At 45.0% G+C, this 22,972-nt stretch overlaps 1 protein-coding gene across 8 annotated transcripts in view; it reads left to right on the forward strand.

Moving 5' to 3' along the window:
- The window catches only part of LOC146204252 (uncharacterized), a 67,397-nt gene that overhangs the window by 30,714 nt on the left and 13,711 nt on the right, over positions 1 to 22,972 (forward strand). For 7 of the 8 annotated variants that reach the window (XM_084589200.1, XM_084589197.1, XM_084589195.1 and 4 more), the window contains 2 exons: positions 4,266 to 4,312; positions 11,843 to 11,953. In XM_084589200.1, coding sequence (XP_084445326.1) covers positions 4,266 to 4,312; positions 11,843 to 11,953 — 158 coding nt within the window. Of the gene's footprint in view, positions 1 to 4,265; positions 4,313 to 11,842; positions 11,954 to 18,228; positions 18,542 to 22,972 lie in introns of those variants that run through there. The other variant, XM_084589202.1, reaches the window with a different exon arrangement.

Raw genomic sequence — 22,972 nt, forward strand, 5'->3', positions numbered from 1 at the left:
AATATTATATAATAGCACATATTACTTCATAAAGAGGCTGATTTGAAAGGATGCATTGCTCAGGTATAACTTACTATAGCTGAACCGCGTTATAAGAGACATGGACGTAACAGACAATCGGGTATAAGAGGCATCGTTCACCCAAATGGTTGGCTGCCCTATGACATTCATTACTTGGACTTCTTTTTTAACAGACATTAGAAGACAATTGGCTCTAAAGGACAAATTAGCCTTAAAATTTGGTACTCAGTCTTGCTTGTAACAGACATTTTAACATTAATTGTGGCACCATCCATCGCCAGGTTCAGCGGCAGCTACAGTGAAAACAAGAGACGCACCTGTGCCGTCATTATTAATTACAACTGAAATGACTAAAAAAGGGCCTGCAGTGGGAATGCAACGTAGAGAAGGTCTTCAGGCTTGCCACGAAGAGCACAAGTGTGACTGCACATGCGAACATCTACACGAGCATACTGGGAGTGTGCGTTGGGTTCTCCAATTAGTGGAGCTTCCTATCAAAAATTACCGGAAGTGTTGTGTCCACTAGCCTGAAGAATAAAGCTGAAATTGTCTATCATGCTGCATTTCAGTATGAACAACAAATCTATCTGGTAAATGCAAAGAGTGCTGGTGCTGTTGACATAAGTCATTGTGCCTAGAAAGCGGGACATAGCCAAGCCAAGACGAAAATAAATGACATAAATACAGAAGTAGTTCTGCTCTGGCGAGGACAAATAAGCTGCTCTGTTTGCTATTCAACCAGTTTCAACTCCATTCAGAAATGCCTCATTGGCTTTTCATTTATTTTTCGTCTGAGTAGCGACATTTACACACTTTGCAGTTGCTCACAGCCATTGTTATCCTTTCTCAAACAAGCATAAATTTCTAAGTGATATTTCTGCTGGTGATGTTTTATAGTTTTTGCTACTTTTATGATTTCGTGACGGTTTTGTGACTTGTGTTCTTGCAGTGTCACGAGACACATAACTTGGTTGCAAATTGCTAGTTGCGGTGCCACATCACATCGTGATCGCACTTTGGAAACACTGTAAACACAGTTCACCAACATATAAAGTTTTGGCCCAGTGGCCATGAGGATCTTGGTCCGATTCTCAAGTTGGAAGAGGCTGTGTTGAACAGCATCAGTGCAGCCGTGAAGCAGACCAAGATTTACAACTAATTCAGTAATAAATAAATGTAAGAAAGTTGTGAGGTGTGGTCAGTGTGTGGTGGTCGACCAAGCAAATGCAATAGTATGTAAATGAAAGCTATAGTAATGCTTTTGCAATAGGATATAGCCTTCTTTTTTGCGTAGTTTAGCCGTAAGATGCCTACGCCGAAGTAACGTCTGATTAGAAAATGTGAATGTGGTACCCTGCTTATAAGGGACCTCTTATATAAGAGACAAAACTGCTCCCCAGTGCATGTCCCTTATAAGGAGGTTCAACTGTATATAGAAGTATAAATCTTGCTGGGCTTGCAACAATATATATTTGCTGAACAAGATTGCATACATTTTCTGCTCTGGATAAATGCAGCCAAAATTCAGCATCTCAAGAGTGCCTGTGTATTGAGAAGTGTAAATTGTCTAGTGCTATAATAGTTTGTGTAGTGTGCACAGTACTGGAAATTTCAGCTTATGCGGGACTCCAATAAACTTCCAGCCTGCCTGAAGGCAGCCCTGGGTCCAAAAAAAGCAAAAAAAAAAAAAAAAAAAAAAAAAAAAAAAAAAAAAAAAAAAAAAAAAAAAATGGCTAATGGCTAGAGCTGGCTTAAGACACTGCTGTGCTGCTGTGCTGCCTGTGCATGCATTTCTGGGTGAAGATGGCTCCTATTTTATGGTGCGCAAATGATAGCATGGATATTTCAACAACTCGCTGACACAGGCTTCAACATAGTAATTAGTAAATTGGCTTTATTAAGTGCAGTATGTGTACAGCACGAGAAAAATTGGCCTCTAGAAAAACTGGCCACCCTGTGTATGCATACTTCATCATATTGATGGTTCTGGAATATTAGAAGAGTGCTAACATTATCCTAACCCATAAAAAAGGATGTCAAGGACTTGAAAAACTACAAAACACTATCAGCTTGCTGTTCACTGCCTATAAGGCATTTTATAAGGTATAGTTGCTTATAGAACGGGGACACCCTTGAACCCAATCAAAGGACCAGGCAGACTTAGGTAGAATAGACCACATTCACTCTTTCAATTGGGTGATAGAGCAGTGTGCAAGATGTAACTGTCCGCTGTTACTGAGCAGTCATGCAGGCATTGCAGAACCAGGCTTAAAATAGTCGTGTAGATATACAACATATTTCTGGTGGGTGCCTCCATAGTTGTTCATTTTAGAAAGGAATAAAATTCCAGTAATGGGTGTGAGGTAGGGAGGCAAGATCTATTCAGGGCTCTGAGGAGGTACTCTGAGACCTGGATTGAGAATAACTGGGGTTAAGAGTTTATAGAAGATACCTCAGTAATCTGCAATTCACTGGTTACATTGCCTTGCTAAAAATTCATAGGACGAATTGCAAATCATTATCAATGACCTAGAGAGGCAAGGCAGAGTGGTGGGTCTAAAAATTAGCATATACAGAAAACTAGTGTAGAGCAGTTTTGGAATGGAACAGCAGTTTATGACAGGTAATGAGTCGGCGATGATGAATATGTATACAGCTAGTACATGCAGCTACATTCATGAGTAAATATGATAACAGTGGTGGAATTGTTTGGCAGCGTAGTGGCAACTACGAGATGCGAGCACTTACTTTGTATAAGACTGCCTGATATCTGTGTTCCCTGAATAAACCATGTGTATGGCTTTGCACTAAGGCTGAAATGCACCTTTGGCAGCACCGTTGTTGCAGTAGCAAACACTGTTAGCAGACATTTTCTTGAGGCAGCAGCTCACATGTTCATATATGTTGTCACAGTCCAACAAAACAGAACAAGCTTTTATGTCAGTATATGTGCCTTCATGTGTGCGCATTTGTACTGCTGTCTTTCTTGCACTTCCTTTTGGAGGATACTTTGAGCCTATGGACAATCTGTTATTGGAATGTTTAGACTACATTTAAAGGGACAGTTGCTGAGAATTTCAAGTCCAGTGGGAATGAATTTGGACTCAAAGAATTAAATGTGCCCTTCTACTAGTCTATGACATGGCAAGTAGAATAGTGCAGTCGGGCTGTGGGGCATTCAAATGTGAACTTATGTTTTAAAATTCAAATATCTTACTTTGTGTTCATAGTGTTGTCATCAATTCTGCAATGAAGCTACTCCAGTAAAAGAGACACTGCCTACGATCTTTTTGACGCCGTGCAGATTTCTAATTTATTCACATACCCCCTCCAGAAGTTGAAACGCTAATGTATTAATCCTAATGCCTGAACTGATGCATTATCTATTGATACCTCTCTGCTATGCAGGAACAACATTTGCCGATGCTGCCAAAGTGTTCTCATCACTTGCTCATTATATGCTTTTTTTTTTGGTTATTACTCTCCTTTCTTATACAGGGCTCTGTTGAGAAGGCAGAAAACTTGAAACTGCAACAGATGTTTGGTTTGGGCTAGCTAGTAGCAGTTTCTTGAAGACAGTTTCTTATGTTAATTGTCCCCGTCTTTTTTGCGCTATGTCTTCAAGAAACTTGAAGCTGCACTTGTATAATTCGGCACATTAAAAAAAATTTAGGGGCACTTGTGTCATTCGAATTACCTGTGATTAGCAGTTCCCCTCAGCAGTGCCATGTCTAGTGATTGTGTTATATACATATCCATGTAACCGAATTATGCTCTGCCAGCTTAGGCATTCAGCCTTCCATGTTGGCATTGCCTTTCTCTGTTGCTTTGGTCCTATTGGCACTTGCTGTTCGCGACACTAAAAGCCAGCAATAGCTACTATTTATCTGTCGTATTATGATAGCAACTGAAATAATATAATAAATAATATAGTAGCCATGTGAAAAAGCATAGGGTTTGGAAAGACACAAGGTTTTTGGAGGAAGCATGTACCATGCTATATATAGAGCAGCTGCATTTGGCTCTGATGTTCATCAGTATTTGGTATTATGGCTGGGTTGGTTAGATTACCATGTTTTAAAAGTTACCATATGCTTCAGGACTGCTTTAAAGTGCAACTTTAGTTCTTTGAATGGTACCATGCCTTTCCGGTTTGATGAAAGCTGCTGCACTGGCAAGAAGCTATGTGTATTTGTATATGCAGCTCTGATCTTAATAGTTCTTATTTTCTGTTTCCTTACCAGAGCATGCAGGACCAAACAGAGGATGAGAAGTACAAAGCAAAATTGAGGTAGGTTTGCAGGAAATTTCACTGAAGTGGAAACTCTATTGCTGTGATTTCAGTCTAATCCAGTGATAAATTGACGAAGTTGTGCATGAAGAGTTTTTATCTTTAACCCGTTGACTGTCGAATATTCCGAAAAAAAAAAAAAAAAGCTCACCCCGTGTCAAATTTTTTGAAATGTTATGGGTTTAGCGCAGTACCCGTATAGCAAAAACGCCGCAGGATGGAATGCGGCCGCAGCATTCGTACGACAAAAACAGTAAAAGTGTTAAATCTAGTCATCTTGAGCTGCATCTTTCATTGCTGCATCAATTAATGCCACGATGCACTGCCCATACTCATTTTTCAGCTGTTGTAATATTTTTAGTGTTTGATACCGTGCATTTTGAATGTATAGGCTTTGCAGAAAATTTTCATGCTTGCAAAAAATTAGGCAGCCTGAAAAATAAAATTTAGCCGAAAAAAAATTTATTATTTCAACTTCTTAATTGCTAGGCATCTCAAGGCAGTGTTTTACGATTGCCTGCCATGCCATTGCATCTTCCTTCTTTTTGGTCACTGTGTGCCCAATCTGGCCAACTGATGCATGTGATCAGGTGAAGCTTGTGGTTTCTATATGGGCATAGGCCACCAACCAACGCGGGTTCGAGCGTCGCGCGAGCTGAAGCCCCGATCAGCCGTCACCACGCGCACACTGAAACACCGCAGCGCGCACTCAACCTCCACCAGGAGGAGAGCACTTCGCTGCAAGGACACAAACCTCCAAGTTCACAAAGGAGATGTTTATTGAAACGCCATCCTCCAGCGGCACGCACGCACGCACACACACACACACACACACACACACACACACACACACACACACACACACACACACACACACACACACACACACACACACACACACACACACACACACACACACACACACACACACACACACACACACACACACACACACAAAACGCACATACATACACATACTCAGTCACCGTGTCAAGGGAGCGCGCGAGGAGCAAGGCTCCCCTGCGTGCACGACGTGACACGGAGTGCATGCCGCAAGCACTCAAGGGCGTGCTGTGATCTCTCTCTCTCGCAGTGACCAAAGGGTTCCTTTGAGAGAGAGTGGGCAACCACCGCAAGGTACGCCTGTCGCGGATCGTTGGATCACGATCGACAGGCTCGAGCTTCGCTCTCAGGTACAACCCGGAGCAGACGAACTCGAGTTCACACTGGTCTGCGCGGACAAAGGCCGGCAGACAAGAACAGTTGCGTACGCACCTTGCGATGTCTCGGAGGGGTCTCTCCCTGAGCTCCGCTCGGACGGTCGCGTGAGCGCGGCCGTAGAAGCGCTGCCGTGTTCCCGCCAAAAGGCGCCAATGGGAACAGCCACTGGGACGCCAGGGCGGAGCTGTGGCCCGAACGACAGTGACAAGTCGTCCGAGCCTCTCTCCGCCGCCTCAGGCGGGAGAAAGGGAACGAGGAGAACAACTGGGAAGCGCGCGGCGGCCGCGCAAAGGGCAGCCGCAGCAAGCCCGAATCCCACATCCTCCTCTCCTTAATTGCCCTCCTACCCATCAGTGAAAGCACGCGGCAGGTCCCCAGCATGAAGAAAAGAATGCTATCATCACGCAACAAGTCAACTACGCTTCAGCTCCAGCCAAAAAGATCTCGAAAAGACAGACACTCAAAAAAGACAAACATTAGCAAGGCGCACAAAAAAACAAACAAAAGAAAACAAGATGACATGAAGCATAATGTACAAAGTTCCACAAGTTCCGAAGGCGAAGTAACAACAACTATATACAGAACACAACTATGTACAGAAGTCCCAAAGTTCGTCGGTGCACCTCAGGGAGCCTGCGGTGACTCACCGCTCGTTGACTTCTGGGTGGCCAACGTTCATCGTTGGCTGCAAACGATCTCCGTCAGTGGTGGTGCAGGTTAGGTGCAGGAACAGGGAACACGCAGAAGGGGCCCCAGGCGTGGAAAGTCCGTGACTCCGTGGCGATCCAAGGCGCACATGGGAAGACCGCGCGGGGCTTCCTTTCCACCGCACTCCGCACACGCCGGCAAACACACATGGCGCGACGTCGTCGCCTCCACGCCTAGGCACGCACACGCACAGCCACTCACACACCAAACAAAGGGTGATGCCGACCTTCAGCGGCGAACCTGTCCCGAGCACCTTCGCAACCGCGGCGGCCTTGGGTGAAAATGGGCATCGTCCATGCTCCCCGTCCCCAAACGGCCCCAACTTCCTTTCCACACACACTGGAAAAGCCGCGCGTCGGGCTGCCTAATGAGCAACCCTCGCAGTTTCAAGGAGAAAGAGGAGAGAAGACGCGCTGTACAAAAGAAGGCACTCACTGTACAATATTTACAAGATAAGGAGCAAGAACGGAAACAAAAGAAAGCGAAAAATGTGAAGAGACACAAAAACAAAATAAAATACAAAGGCTGGAACTGAGCGAGCTAGAAAAGAGAGACCAACCTTGCTTCTGGGTAGGGTTCGACGAGCAAGCTCGCTCGGTGAGGCGATATGCGGAAAAGGCCCGTCGTCCGGCATCAATCACACAGGTGAATGTCGCCTCACCTTGTACCGGTGTGGGGCACGGCTGCGTTCCACCGCATCGGTTGTGCCTTGGCACTTGCCTGTGGTGACAATGGGCACCAGCGCAAGCTCGTTAGACCGTTACGCATATGGGCTTTCAGTCTGCGATGTAGGCACGGCTTCTCCAGCAATGACCCCCTGCTTGTTACTGGGGAAATGCCCCATGAAATCGCAGGTGGCCATCTGCCACGGACGCACGCTGTCAGTTGGTTTCATCATTCCCGGTGGCTTGCCACCCCTTGACTTTTCCATTTGACAGACATGACAGGAACGGCAGCAGCGGAAAATGTTGCGCTTCATGCCGGGCTGCAGTCACCGATTGACTCAGTTTCTTGAAACCTTGGAGCCACTCAGATGACCAGCCAGTGGTTTGTCATGAGAGAAAACGCAACAGAGCGCCGCTCAGACACTTTAAATGGTTCATGGACTCATCATCCGTGACTATGTATTTCAGCGCGAGCCCGTCATGGCCCAGCAAACATGAATCCCCGAGGCACGCCGCGACACACGCTGGCTCGTGCCCCCCTGCGCCCGCTCAATACAAGTAGCGTAACGGCGCTGCGCCCGCTGCAATACAAGCAGCGTAACGGCGCTTCGTCTCCCAGAGACCGTCGCTGACATCGCGACAAAACGGGTCATTTTGCTGGACCGTCGTAGCTCTTCATGACTGAAAACGATCCCAGTCATCCCAAAGGAGAGCCTGGTTTCGTCCCCCCGCAGGTTCGCAGCAAAGCTTCCGCTGGCATCGGCGTTTCAGATGTGCTCACAAAGAGCTTTCACCCTCGCCTGCTTTGCGAAGCGCTGCTTACCCGGATAGCGGAATGGGGAACCCGTCTGTGGGCGTCCCCTCCGTGCCGATCTGCGGCTCGTCCGCTGTTTCGCCCCCTTCGCCTGCCGGCGTAAAGACGCCGTCGCGGGCGAGTGGAGCACGGGAGAGCGCGTCAGCTACCACGTTTGTTCTCCCCTTAAGATACTGCACCGAAAAGTCGAAATGCTGTACCAGGAGAGAATGGCGCACCAGCCAGCTCGCAAGTTCACAGAGCCGCATCAGCCAACTGAGCGCGCTGTCGGTGCGGTTTCCAGAGGGAGCCCGGCCGACGCCTCGCCGTTCCCCGAACAGAAATGACTGCAAGCGGGGTACGGGTGCTGTTGTGCGGAGATGCCGGCAGCGGCAGCGTCGCGCACATTGCTTCCGCAACGGCGTAAAGCTGAAACAGCGGAGGCATATGGTCAACGGTAGCACCGCAGGGTGGTCCGAATAACCATGTAGCATGTTTCAGTGCCTTTGCCGAGTGCCGCGCAGGGGGCGGCAGGCATGGCGCATAAGCATGATCGTCAAGGTGACCGGCTCGGCCGATGTGCTGTCCAACGATTTCTACGTGGGCATAGGCCACCAACCACCGCGGGTTCGAGTGTCGTGCGAGCCGAAGCCCCGATCAGCCGTCACCACGCGCACACTGAAACACCGCAGCGCGCACTCAACTTCCACTGGGAGGAGAGCACTTCGCTGCAAGGACACATACCTCAAAGTTCACAAAGGAGACGTTTATTGAAACGCCATCCTCCAGCGGCACACACACACACACGCACACACACACACACGTATATACAAAACGCACATACACACACATACTCAGTCACCGTGTCAAGGGAGTGCGCGAGGAGCAAGGCTCCCCTGCGCGCACGACGTGACACTGAGTGCGCGCCACAAGCACGCAAGGGCGTGCTGTGATCTCTCTCTCTCGCAGTGACCAAAGGGTTCCTTTGAGAGAGTGGGCAACCACCGCAAGGTACGCCTGTTGCGGATCGTTGGATCACGATCGACAGGCTCGAGCTTCGTTCTCAGGTACGACCCGGAGCAGACGAACTCGAGTACACACTGGTCTGCGCGGACAAAGGCCGGCAGACAAGAACAGTTGCGTACGCACCTTGCGATGTCTCGGAGGGGTCTCTCCCTGAGCTCCGCACGACCGTCGAAGCGGTGCTGTGTTCCTGCCAAAAGGTGCCAATGGGAACAGCCACTGGGACGCCAGGCCGGAGCTGTGGCCCGAACGACAGTGACATGTCGTCCGAGCCTCTCTCCGCCGCCTCAGGCGGGAGAAAGGGAACGAGGAGAACAACTGGGAAGCGGGCGGCGACCGCGCAAAGGGCAGCCGCAGCAAGCCCGAATCCCACAAGCTCAGGCAGAAAACACACTACAGAGGAAAAACACTGCCATCTGCCTGGCAGAGGACCAGAAATGGGGAAATGGACAGCAGAAATTTGAAAAAAGATTGCACTGTGGAGGGTGTATGGCAACGATATGAGCATGCACTCATGTGTGCCAATCTGCTTGGAACACTATCCTGAACTATTCAAAGTGCTGCTCCATCCTACTCCAAAATGCAATATAATCTCCAAAACTGCTCCAAACCAGCTGCCCGGTGTTCTGCTATCTAATTTTGCAGAACATGGGTTTTTGCTGTACGGTGGGCCATTAATGATATCACCTACAACAGGAATATAATCCGATGCAATTCGACGAAGCGACCGTGAGAAGCACAGCAGGACTGCTATGAGTTGCGTGTGCACACTGTAGGGCCTCTGAAATGATTGCAGCACACTGGTGGCAGAGGTATAATGCATCTCGCGCTGGGCCTGATACATATAAAGTTTTCATGAACCTAAAAAGCATAGAGCATAATAAATGCTTGTTCACAAGTAGATATAAAACAAGCCACGAGTGTTTGGAGAGAATTCAGTGCCAAAAAATGTTTGGACTTGATGTAGCACCTTCTCCCACTTTGTTGAATCGTCGACCGTAAGAGAAGTTGGAGAGCAGCTAGTAAAGCAATCATTGTGGACTACCTCGAGTTATTAAAACTTGTCTGGCAACAAAAATATACACAAGTTCTAATGATTCTGCTGTGAAAACAAGCAGATACTTAAAGAGAGTTAACTGCCAAGCTAGTTGGTTGTCAGACATAATTACAGGGAATTTTTATATGTCAGGAATTGAAAATTGCAGTTGTTAAAAATATTTCAGCTCTGAAACATAATTCGAATGCTCCAAAACTCTTGTTATTGCTCCAAAGCTGCTCCAAAAATGGCTTTACCACTGTTTCCTGAGCTGCTTCAAAATGCTCGAGCCTAAACTTCATTAAGGCTGAACCCTGCTTCAAAATTAGCTTGTCTGGGGGAAGGGGGGCTGGGTGTCCTGGCATTAGCTGACAGGAATTTGGATACACTTCATTTTAGCAAAAATTGCTGCAATGGTTTTCATTGTAGTAGGGTTGTAGGGTTTAAGCGTCTGCCAGTACTGTAGTAACCTTTGCCCAATAATGGTTTTCTGGATCTTTCATTTTTTTCTGACCAGCCATCATTTGTACTTTGATGGTATTCAACTCTGTGCAAGGAAAGTTTGCACCAACTTTTGTTCTGTGGTAATATCATTGTTGAATGTGTTGGTCTGTGCTTTCCCGTGCCAGCACAGTTCAAAGTATGCAAGCTAAGTTGCAGTGTATGTGTGAGCGCTTTTGTTTTTTATGCATATTCATTTTGCTTGGGTCCTGACGTTAACAGAATTTGATGAGATAAGGGTGACCATAGTTGATGCGGGACATTGCTAATAGGAGCACAGTAAGAGGCCCTGTGTCTTTGACCAGCTTTTACAAGCATAAACATCAGTACAAAAAGGGACAAGAAAACTGCCCGGGTGAACATCAGAAAGGTGTTGAATTGGGCTGGTTGGTGCACAGTTCTAAAAAAGTGTGTTGGTACAGAGCTGAAAAATGGGACAGAGTGAGGCAATAATGTCACTATGTCTGCAACTTGTTTTATTCTGTCCCATTTTTCGGCTCTGTTTCCTCACTCATTCCAAAATGAAGCTGCATAAACAACTCCAGCTGTATGAGCCTCATTGAAGCTTCTTAGACTGTACTCACCTATGGGGCTGAAACGTGGAGGCTAACCAAGAGAGTTCTATTTAAGTTGAGGACAACCCAGAGGGCTATGGAATGAAAAATGGTAGGGGTAACATTAAGAGATAGAAAGCGTGCAGAGTGGGTCAGAGAAATAACTCAAGTTAACGACATTCTAGTAGAAATTAAGAAGAAGAAATGGGCATGGGCAGGACATGTAGTGCGAAGAGAGGATAACCGATGGTCGCTTAGGGTAACAAACTGGATTCCAAGGGAAGGAAAGCGTAGCAGGGGGCGGCAGAAAGTTAGGTGGGCGGATAAGATTAAGAAGTTCGCAGGGGTCAAGTGGATGCAGCTAGCACAGAACTGGGTTAAGTGGAGAAATATGGGAGAGGCCTTCGCCCTGCAGTGGGTATAATCAGGCTGATGATGATGATGATGATGAGACTCATTTTGTGACTTTAGCGGTATGTCTGTTTATTTTCGACATGGTCTTATCCCTGCTAGCAGTCTGCTTCTCATACCAAGCAAGTGCAGATGATTAACCAGTTCTCACCACCAATGCTAATTCCTGTAAAAGGAGCACAGCGTGCTTCTTTTCTGTCACAATACCAGTGCAGCGGCTATTTGAATGATTGGAATTCATGTTTATCGTAAACTTAACATATTCATGTACTAAAAGGTATTGACTGTTTTGTATGCAGTCTAGGTTTGATATTTGATAAGTTATGTTTTATCCTAGTTCCATTGTTTCTGCAGTGGACTGTCCATTGCCATCAAGAATACTGCTCTTATTGTGTAAAAGTTTGCTTTGAAGGCTTGTGAAATTTTGCCACTTTAGCTCAGCTTAGCACAAAAAATTCTTTCCAGTATGTCTTCTGACAAAATTTTGCCCAGACAGAACATTTTTTTTTCTACTTACATACTTATCTAAAACTTTGTGCGATTAAACTGTGAAAATTAATTTCTATACTTTAGGAGAAAGGCATTGCTACAGCACAGCTTATTTTCACTTTGTTGAAGGCGAGAAGTGGAAGGAAACCTTCAAGAAGAGTATGAGCAACAGATTGCTCACCTGCATTCAAAGGTGGAGCAGAAACAGCAAGAACTGGAAAGTGTACACAGAGAGAAACGGTAAGTTATAATTCTACGATGTAGGGGCAGCCGAATCCCTTTAACAGTATGTTTAACAACATACTTTGTAACCTCTTCTCTTGTAGCAGTGTTTTACATCTTTCCCTGTAATGTCAGCAATGTCACTGAGCAGTGTTAGCAATTTGCTGGAGATCTAATCATTATTGCAATATTTTAAATTTTCATCCCAGTTCAAAGAGGTCTGCTTAGCTCCTGTTATTTTGGTCGCTTTCTCTGTGTATGTTCAGAAATAGTGCACGTATGAATTGTGATGCTGTATATGACTGCAGGATTTATCATTGTTATATCAACCTTTTTCTGGAGGCCATGTGAACTAGTACAATATGAGCAAGTAAAATGCCCAAAAAAACTGGTACCAATTAAAAATATGCTGAATGTGCAGGAAAGAATTTTCCAGCAGGCAGAATGCGACCAGTAGTCACTGCCAAAACACCAGTATCAAGATTAAGAAAGCCTTAAAAAAAAAGCCGTTAGAGATTGAACAGTTATGGCATACACTTGTCGAATTACGTAATTTAAAGAAGAAAGCTGCATTCCGCATCCATGTTTAAATCAGCCAGTTTGGTGACTTCTGTGACTGACTTTTTTTCAATAAGGATTCTCTATTTATTACAATACACCAACCTACAATAGTGCTTGGACCTGTAGCTATAAGGCTAGTGCTAGTTCCAACTTCAAAGCACAGTTCACAAGCCGAAAAGGAAAAGAAATACAACTCACATCAGTAAGTTACATGTCATAGATTTAGTATTTAATCAGAACATGTGGTCTATCCGTTGTAGAAGATTATGAAGTTGCGTAATTTTAATGTTTTATTTTCAACAAAGTCTTCCCACAGATTGATGCTAATGAAAACCTGCATTGCTCATTAGCATTGTATTAAACACTAACCTTTGCTTGTAATCATTGTAAGACACGGCTATACTCTGTTTCATACATAGCAGTCAATGCAGCAGAAGGTACGGACGTAGTCTGCTGCAAGAAAATCCAACAAAATGCATCACTTTGACTTGTGTCGTGGCTCAGTGGTACAAAGCGTGGATCTCTTCGCTCGTTTTATGCAGGGTTCAGGTTCGACCCTCTGCATAGGTGTGTGTATTTTTAATTTCTTTTCCTCCCTCTTTTTTTTCTTAAATTATCACTAGTTACAAATTCGGATATGAGCTATGTATAACTGCCCATTTTTCATCAAACTGAAATGACTACTTTGAAAAACACAGCACTGTTTACTTTTTCCGAAAGAAAAACACAGTGCAGTGTGTAACGACGGAATTGATGAAAGGTGCTATTTTTTGGCATTTATTGACTTTTTTGCTTGCTGCACAGAATGAGTCATTAATTGGTTTGGTTTTGGGGTTTAACGCCCCTAAGCGACTCAGGCTATGAGAGACGCCGTAGTGGAGGACTCCGGAAATTTCGACCACCAGGGGTTCTTTAATATGCACTGACATCGCACAGCACACGGGCACCTAGCTTTTCGCCTCCATCGAAAAGCGACCGCCGAGGCCAGGATTCGATCCTGCGTCCTTCGGCACAGTAGTCGAGTGCCCTAACCACTGTGCCACCCCGGTGAGGTATGAGTCATTGTGGGATGATAGATTTCAGTGTGACATCGATTATTAGGAGCAGCCTTGTCTGGAAGCTACGTGACATTGACTGGTGATGTGTTTGGTTTATGGTTTATAGGCCATCGAACGCAACAAGTGGTGTAATATGCATTTACCGCTGTGGTTGATATCGTTATCATGAGAATACGGTGATGAGCTACCATTGTTCGCCGGATCTTCTAAACCGCTCTTTCAAAAGCGCGAGTGAGCCGTGGCTCACTAAAAGTGAGAAGCCGTTCTTTTGGAGAGCCGGCTCTTTCTCGTTTAAGCCATGCCGAACCTTTCCACCAGAGCCTCGGGTTGTCTGCTTGGTGCGACTTCAGCGCCATCTACTAGTGATGCAAGGAAGTAACTGCCCTCCTGCCTTTCTTCACAAGAGTCGCAGCCATCCCCTCGCCTTCGGCTGTCTTTTGAGCTGCTCTTTAAAAATGGTAGGGTGAGTCATGGCTGGTTCACTGAGCGGCGGTTCTTTTAGAGAACCGTCATTCAGTGAGCCACAAGGAACCGTGAGCAGCGCTTCTTTTAGAGAGCTGATGTTCAGTGAAACGTGAGGAACCGTACGGTCAGAGCTGGGTCCTTTGTTAGGTGCGATTTGCATGCCATTCATTAGTAGTGTGAGAAAGAAACTGCAGTGGGGATGGGGGATCGAGCCGGCATACAAAGAAAAGAAAACGACCGAGATAAGGCGGCAGCGCCACTTGGCTGTTCCGCTCACGTAAGCTGCACGCAGTCGGCTGCTTTGCCGCTATCACATGGCTCCGCGCTGGTGACGCAGCAATGCTGCAGGTATGCTTTGAGTGGTCGTCGGCGGTTTCATGCATGTTGTTTTGCTTGTCTCAGCTGGAACAGGTTTCATGCTTGCTACGCATAGTTTTCTCAAGCTGCGTTACAAAGTGAGCGTCGAATGCATAGCTCCTTCTGCAGCTAGCTCACAGAAAAAATTAGCAGGGTTTCAACTGAGGTTAAACTGAGTTAGTCGTGCGAAAGCACGGTTTAATTCGGTTTAGCTGTTGATCGGTATTTGTCTTTTTTTTTTCTTTGTTCTAAGTTTCGATTTGGTTATGCTCTAGGATATACACACATTAGGCAACGTGTTCATGTTTACGCCGTCTTCTCTCCCATTCCAACTCAGCCGCAGGACACTGCACTCTTCTTCGGCTGAGACAGTAGAAAGACCCGGCTCACTCGCCATTCTGGCATGGCCTGATATACCGTAGCAATTGCGCGGCGCGCCTATGTGGAAAACCATGGCGCGCAGCAAGATATTATTTTTCTTGTTATTTTTAGTTTTATTTTCTTATTTTATACCACTAATTATAATGGATTATTATTTTATTAGTATTTGTTATTAATTACCATCATCACTATTTATCATTTTTACATACGCTACTAATGCTTTCATTAGTAATCGGTTTACAGGAAAGGAAAGGCGTACTATCTGTGGCGCACATCCTGAAGGCCTGTTTAGACCTCATGAAATAGTGTATTCGCATTAAAAAATCTTGTTCGTTCACATGCGAACAGCAACGACTGCAGTGCTTCGTCTGCTCTAAACGAGCAACAGATGCCTTGAAAAATCAAAAGCACACATTACAACATGAACGGCGAACGATGGTAGACACAAAAAAAAAATGAATGAATGAATGAATGAATGAATGAATGAATGAATGAATGAATGAATGAAAAATGGTTTGCGCATGCATGTGGTGGCAGTGAAAACAGAAAGGTTGAACAAGTGGGAGCTAGGGGAATGGGGAAGAAACCTGTCGCCAGGTAGAAAGGAAACAAGGAGAGAAGCTGGGGAGGGCTCAGAGCTGTGGGCCTTCAGAAAAACTGCCACAGAGTTGAACAAAAGGGTTGTAAGAATATTTGAAAAACGAAAGAGATAAAGCAAGAAAGGGGGATGAGGGCCAAAGAAGCACAATTCAGAAAAGAGAAAAAGGACTAATGTGGACTCTAGCTACAAATTGCATACTGTATTAAATAAAAATTACTGCATTTAAATTATACTTCAGGCTCACCCCTCTGCGAGCCAGTCACCCAGTCACAGTTACAGATTTAAATGAGCCGTTGAGCCATTCAAATGAGCTGGCTCATATCAGTGAGCTGAGCAGTTCCGAGCCGCTCACCGAAGTGAGCCATTTTGTCCATCTCTAGGGCGAATGAAGAGGTTGACAAAACTCGCTGGCCTAGCTGCAAAACCTAATACAGGAGGAACAGGAGAAAAACAGAAAACTAAGCCTTTCTGTTTTAGAGAACATAAAAGAAAAAGCAATCTATTTGCAAAATAAAACACTTTCATCATTTTAATACAATATCCTCCAGCAGTCACTCTGATTTTCAATTTATTACTTATTTTTACTCTCTACCTACTTCATTACGATGCTAATGAGGAGTGCAAACAGGTACCACAGCCTTGGCTGCGTTGACTGCTGTGTATGAAACTTAGTATAGTTCAAATTGGTCACTAGTCACCATACATCTGTAGTGTGTGCCTTTTTTAGAAGTTGCAAAAGTATATTGTGAAACTGGATTGTTGAGTTGTATGTTATTCCTTGTTTCAGCTATTTTTATTGGAGGGATGATGAAATTGACAGGTATAATGAGGCTTGGCTTTTACTTGAGTTACCTTGTGTCAGTATTCATTGCATCTAGTGCCATACTTATTTGAACATATGTCACATACTTGTTACCCCATGGCCCTGTGAATTTACTTAGCTGGCTGCAGATAAAAACAAAAGTTCTGTTCTGATGAAGTGAATGAAGTTCCCTCAATGTTGTGGCATGCCGTGGTGACTGGTGACGTATTGAGTACTCGTGCAGCATTTACTGCATGAGCTGGTGATTGTGATTGTTTCTAGTCACTATGACATGGCGTCTGGTGCACGCTTAAGTTGGTATCAACACTGGGTTAGTTGCTGTTGATTGGTACACTTTTCTATCACAGCTATCACTTTTTTGAAGTCAGATATTGTACAGAAAGCCAACATAATGTGCTTTGCATTGCACTGCTCACATCTTCCCTCAACTCTGTGACCTAGGGGTTCGCTGTGGAGTCGGAACACAGTGTGAACTGTCATGTTGCTTGCCATCTGGCATTAAGAAGACTGCATGGCCATTGAAGGCGCAAAAAAAAAAAAAAAAGGCTTATGCCTTTTCATTTGCTAAGTGCATGACGTGAACGGCATACTTTTGCTTCAGCAGAACCTCTTATTCACTCACGTCCACTCCCGTTTCTATTCGCTCACTCGCACTCACACTCACGTCCACTCTCCTTTGAAAAATGTTGAGCATGAAGTCCTTCTTTGGCAATAATTATTGCAAACCACAGGATTTATTGGCTGTTAGGCCACAGCTCCACCGGATTGTAGGTTTTGTTTTCAGTCCAAGCTTCAGATTCTGCTTCAGGCAAAGTAAATATGCAAGCACCTGATAATTGAGCTATCCCTTGATTTAACGAACTGGGTGGAGTTCAAAGTGGTTGTCTAGGAGGCTCATAATTCATTTTCTGACAGTGTATCTAAGGTTCAGTGTCTGATATACTTAGCTATTATAATAGAATTTTGTAAATCTCTTGCTGCTGTAAGCTCACCGACACATTTGAAAAACTTGTGGCGCAGGTTTTTTTATAGTAAAACTTTCTACCATGCTCGATTGATCTTTAGTTACTGAGTTCCTGCAAGAAAAAATTCAGAGCATAAAAATCACAATTCACCACACACACTCACAAGAAAAAGAAGAGAAAGAAAGAATCAGTTGCTTGTCCTCCTGAACGCAAGTAACGTGAAGATTTGATTACAAAGGTTTCATTACAGACAATTTGTTTAATAGCACAAATACAATTTAAAGAATGGCATGCCAACTTGGGAGATATACAAGAAGTACACAGAACTTTTATAAAAAGTGAAAATGCTGGTGCTGCACTTTGGCACACATTTATAGCTTGCCTTTCAAGCTTTTAAGTTTGCAGCCCATGTGCCATTTGAATGAATGGCACGCTGATCCAAGCGGCATGGTGTATATTGTAAACTTCTTCACTGCCTCATCACTGCAGGCTCAGCTGTGTGTGCGCAATGATAATCCTCTTTCAGTTTCTATATGCCAGGCTGTTGCACCCTTCTGCACTGAGATACGTCCCAGCACATTCGGTAGGACGCATGCTTCATCATGCTGGCACCACAGTTTAAGGCAGGTCTTTAGTGAAGTCTTCCACTTCCTCCAGAATTCCTTCACATTACTTTCTCCCAATCAGTGACTCCTAAAAAAATATAGAGGTTCGCAATTCAGCTGTTGAAAATGTCGCACCAAATGTCGGCTGACCACCTGTGTTAGTGCTTGTATGCTTGAACCCTGTGAGAGTTCACCTCTGCCCATTAATAGGCATTGTGCAAGTTTATAGAAGAATTGTGGCACAACTGTTCTACATCCTTCAAAATTGCCTTCTGTAAACACTCAGCATCATCACTGAATCAATAACCAGTTACAAAAAGAGCAAGCTAATGGATAGTGCCATCATTTAAAAGACGTTGCCGTATGTTATCATCTTCCAAAGAGCTGAATTTGTTTGTTTAGGATTTTAATTTAACTCTCTGAGCACTTACTCATCCAAGTTTGCTGCTGTATCTATTTTTCTGGTTTTTCTACCAGGTGCTAGTGTATTTATCAACAACCTCCAAGTTCTTAACTTGAACAGAGTTGACATTATGTCATGGATGTCATGATAATCTGCAAACCAAAGTTTGGTCCAATCGGACCGCTGGATGCATGGGTCCTATGGGGAGTTCTGCATCTGCCAAGATTGAAGAACTATGGTCCAGACCTCAGGTGTTGATGCAAAACGCTGGGCAGAGCGACCTGCGTTACAGACACATGCAACCCTTATTATGGTGTGAGGCCTCCTACCATCTAATTCTGGAAATGCCCCCAAAAATAAAATTGAGAAACCGATAACTGATGATTTTAGCTAATAAGGTAAAACATCCTGCCTCTTTCCTGGTGCCAGTGGTAGCTCTCAGTGTAACCTCAGGGCTTAAACGGGGTTGGTACCCCGTGAGGTGCAGGTGAATGGTAGCTCTCAGTGTAACCTCAGGGCTTAAACGGGGATGGTACCCCGTGAGGTGCAGGTGAGGATGATTCAACGTTTCTCCGTTAGTGCTAAGACAAGAATCTTGAAACTTCGCTGTGTGTTTTATGATTGAGCTGGCGTCAAGCACACGGAGATTTATTGAGAACTAATGAGCAGACTTTAAGGAAAAAAATTAATAGAAATTGTAAAGCAACACATTGAAAAGGTACATTTACAAAAAAAAACAAACACTGTTGCCACCAGAACAAACAAAGTTAACAACAACCTTCTTTATTATATGCAGTATTCATTGAACTAAAATAATTTCGCAAGCCCACTTCTTTCTTGTAAAAACGTTTTGAACCTTGACAGTTTATCACAACTTCTTCAAAGATATAAATATATAGACAAGCGCCAGCCCGCGACGTCAGTGGAGATGCGGCGGCGCTGGCAACAGCAGTGACTTTTGTGATGTAGGCAAAAGCCCGAATCGTCTGCATTGGATGCGTGGCGCTTGCTGCATTTTCGGGCATAATTCCCGATATTTCTGAAAGCTCTGGTGCTGTTGATTGCACCATGAGGCACAAAAAATAAAATGGCACTTGTTTTAACATGTTTCTTGTAGTTGGATAAAGATGAGAGCGAAGGGCAGCGGCGTTGAGCGCGACAAGCAAACTTGGGTGACGGATTATCTTCGCGGCTAATGTGCGTTGCTCTTATGCACTGCAACTAGATGAGTTTGTTTGCAACCCTTAATTGTCGTGATTACTTTTCGGCGGCACGACGAGGAGCGCAATAACAATAAAAGCCTGCAGCTCGTGCCCGTTTTGATATACTATCAAGTCATAAGAAGTTTAGGCGCGATATTTCGTGTGCGTATGATCTTGCAGGGAAGCTGTACTAGTTCCATTCACCTGCAGTATTGCCCGTGCATATATTCACTCAGAAAAAGATACAAAAGCTGCTGCGAAGGTAACTGCGATTACCTTGAGCGGTCACTCCAGCGCGATATTACCGATATAATAGGCCTGCGAACTTAATTGTAAAGTAGCTTTTTATTTTTACTTTCGCGAGTTTCGAGTGGCTCTTCATCACCGGTTCAATAGTAACATCGGTATGATCTGGGCAGTCCCGCAGTGTTATTTCTCATAGTCTTAAATTTTCTTTTTGAAGGTCATTAGGATCCTGATGAATGTACGAATTAAATATCCACGTACAACCTAGCTCTGGTCGAGCAGGATATTTAAGTATATATGGTACATGGAGTTTAATGCTCTCATAAATGATGCGCTGCTTAGTTGTACATGGACAAAGGAACTGGACAAATGCTGAGGTTAAGTGCGATCTACCAACTGAAGTTTTATTCCTTAAAATAGGAAAAAGAAAACACAAGAATGTGATGTAATCTGGGGATTGTGAATACACTTAAATCATAACAGTGCACTGTAACAGCAAGAACAACTAAGGAATGAAACCATGAAAATGAAAATATGAAAACTAAACATCTTAGCTAAACCCGGGATGAAATCGCACTCAACGCCCCCCCCCCCCCCCCGTCCCGCCCCGCACATCTAACGGACACGCACGGGTGATCCTCATGCAAGTCTTTTGTCTCTTCGCAAAATATCTATTTCCCTGTGGAAAAGGGCTACAGAAGGGGTGCTAACGTAATCACCTTTGCCAGAAACCATCCGAAAGGCCTCAATTACCTCACGCTTTTTCTTTTTTGTTGCCCGTGCCAAAAAGCAGTGTTTTGGAAATATGGGCTGCACTCGTGTTACAAGCAATGGTTCGCCAAGTTTTGTGCACCCTAAAGGGGACGACATTTCCTCCTGTGCTCCAAAAGCCTTTCATTGAGGCATCGCCCAGTTTGCCCCACGTAACACTTGCTGCAAGAGAGGGAAATTTTGTAAACTACCCCCTTAGAGCATGGAACAAAAGGCGAAACATGCTTAATGCCGCACGCACTTTTCTCATCTGCAGATTCTCCCTGCATGGTTAACTTTCTTGCAGATGCCTTTAAACTTTAAAGGAGCTGAAAAGACAACCTTCACATCAAACCTCTGCCCAATCTTCTTCAGCCGGTGCGAAATGCCGCGCACATAAGGAAAGACTGCGAAAGGCTTGTTTTCATCACTTTGTTTCGGAGACGAAAGCTCTTGGTGTATTCTTAAGTTTCTTAGGCAAGTTTCAGCAACGCCCAATTAGAAGCCTGAAGGGGTATCCAGACGAACCAAGCCGGCCCATTTGGAGAAGCAAGCTATCTTCTATTTTATGGTCACACGATTTAGTGAGGGCCTGCTTCACGCAGGACAGCGCGATGCCTCTTTTTACAAGCTTGGTGTGCCCGGATGCAAAAGGAAGTATGCCCTTATCTCCTCTCATTTTATAAAACCAACACGTGTGGTTGCTTGAGAACAACATACTGATATCTAAAAATTGGAGCTGGGAATCTGAGGGGCATTCTGACGTGAATTGGAGCCTATGATGTGCACGCGGGAATAGTGATAAGATATCTTCAGTTCTGGTCTCCGAGTGCAAATCGTAAGGCAGGCAAATGGGGAAATCGTCGACATACCTGAATGACCCTGTAACCCCCAACTCAGTTAGCTTCGGATGCAGCGTGCGGTTGCCTCTGGCCAAGTAAACATCACTCAATAAAACCACACCCTCAGATTCAACAAAAACGACTTGAAACGACTTCGTGCTGCTCATACACAAGCCGCTAACATTTGTGAAGGAGGGGGACTGCACCGCCTTGCTGAAGACATAAAGAACAGCAAGAATCTTGTGCTCCAACCCTTCTTTTCTGTGAAGATCTACAAAGAAGGAGCGCCATTCCGCGTGATTGTTGAGGACCGGGACACCTGGCAGAGGTGCGCGGCAAAGTTCTTGCAGAGCGCTTTGGACCTTCTGCCGGTTGAAGACCCCATGTTAATTAGGGACTCGAGAGACCTCGTTTCGTTTCTGCGCGTCTCTAGCCTGTGTCTGTGCTTCTCAGTGGACGTCAAGGACCTCTTCTACAATATTCCGCAGAGGGAGGTGCTTATTGCTGTCGAAGAATGCATTGACGCCTACGGGGCAGTTGGCTTTCAGAACAAGTGTGGTGTTGCAGTGGATCGGTTTCTGAACATACTGAAAGCCTACCTTCAGTCACTTTTTGTTGAATTTGAGGATGTGGTTCTCTCCCAAAGGGATGGAATTTGCATAGGCTCATGTATTGCGCCCATATTGAGTGATTTGTACTTGGCCAGAGGCAACCACACGCTGCATACGAAGCTGAGTTGGGGGTTACAGGGTCATTCAGGTATGTCGACGCTTTCATTTGCCTGCCTTACGATTTGTACTCAGAGACAGAACTGAAGATATCACTGTTCCCAAGTGCACATCATAGGCTCCAATTCACGCCAGAATGCTCCTCAGATTCCCAGCTCCAATTTTTGGATATCAGTATGGTGTTCTCAAGCGACCACACATGTTGGTTTTATAAAACGAGAGGAGATAAGGGCATACCAAGCTTGTAAAAAGAGGCATCGCGCTGTCCTGCGTGAAGCAGGCCCTCACTAAATCGTGTGACCATAAAATAGAAGATAGCTTGCTTCTCCAAATGGGCCGGCTTGGTTCGTCTGGATACCCCTTCAGGCTTCTAATTGGGCATTGCTGAAACTTGCCTAAGAAACCTAAGAATACACCAAGAGCTTTCGTCTCCGAAGCAAAGTGATGAAAACAAGCCTTTCGCAGTCTTTCCTTATGTGCGCGGCGTTTCGCACCGGCTGAAGAAGATTGGGCAGAGGTTTGATGTGAAGGTTGTCTTTTCAGCTCCTTTAAAGTTTAAAGGCATCTGCAAGGAAGTTAACCAGGGAGAATCTGCAGATGAGAAAAGTGCGTGCGGCATTAAGCATGTTTCGCCTTTTGTTCCATGCTTTAAGGGGGTAGTTTACAAAATTTCCCTCTCTTGCAGCAAGTGTTACGTGGGGCAAACTGGGCGATGCCTCAATGAAAGGCTTTTGGAGCACAGGAGGAAATGTCGTTCCCTGCAGGGTGCAGAAAACTTGGCGAATCATTGCCTGAAACACGAGTGCAGCCCATATTTCCACAACACGGTTATTTTGGCGCGGGCAACAGAAAAGAAAAAGTGTGAGGTAATTAGGCCTTTCGGATGGTTTCTGGAAAAGAAGGTGATTACGTTAGCGTCCCTTCCATCGCCCTTTCCTGCAGGGAAGTAGATATTTTGCGAAGAGACAAAAGACTTACATGAGGATCACCCGTGAGTGTCTGTTAGATGCGCGTAGCGGGGGGGTGGAGGTTGAGTGCGATTTCATCCCG

The sequence above is a fragment of the Amblyomma maculatum genome, chromosome 1 (assembly GCF_055883805.1).
Source record: "Amblyomma maculatum isolate TAMU_Amacu chromosome 1, ASM5588380v1, whole genome shotgun sequence".
NCBI classification, from domain to species: Eukaryota; Metazoa; Arthropoda; class Arachnida; order Ixodida; family Ixodidae; genus Amblyomma; species Amblyomma maculatum.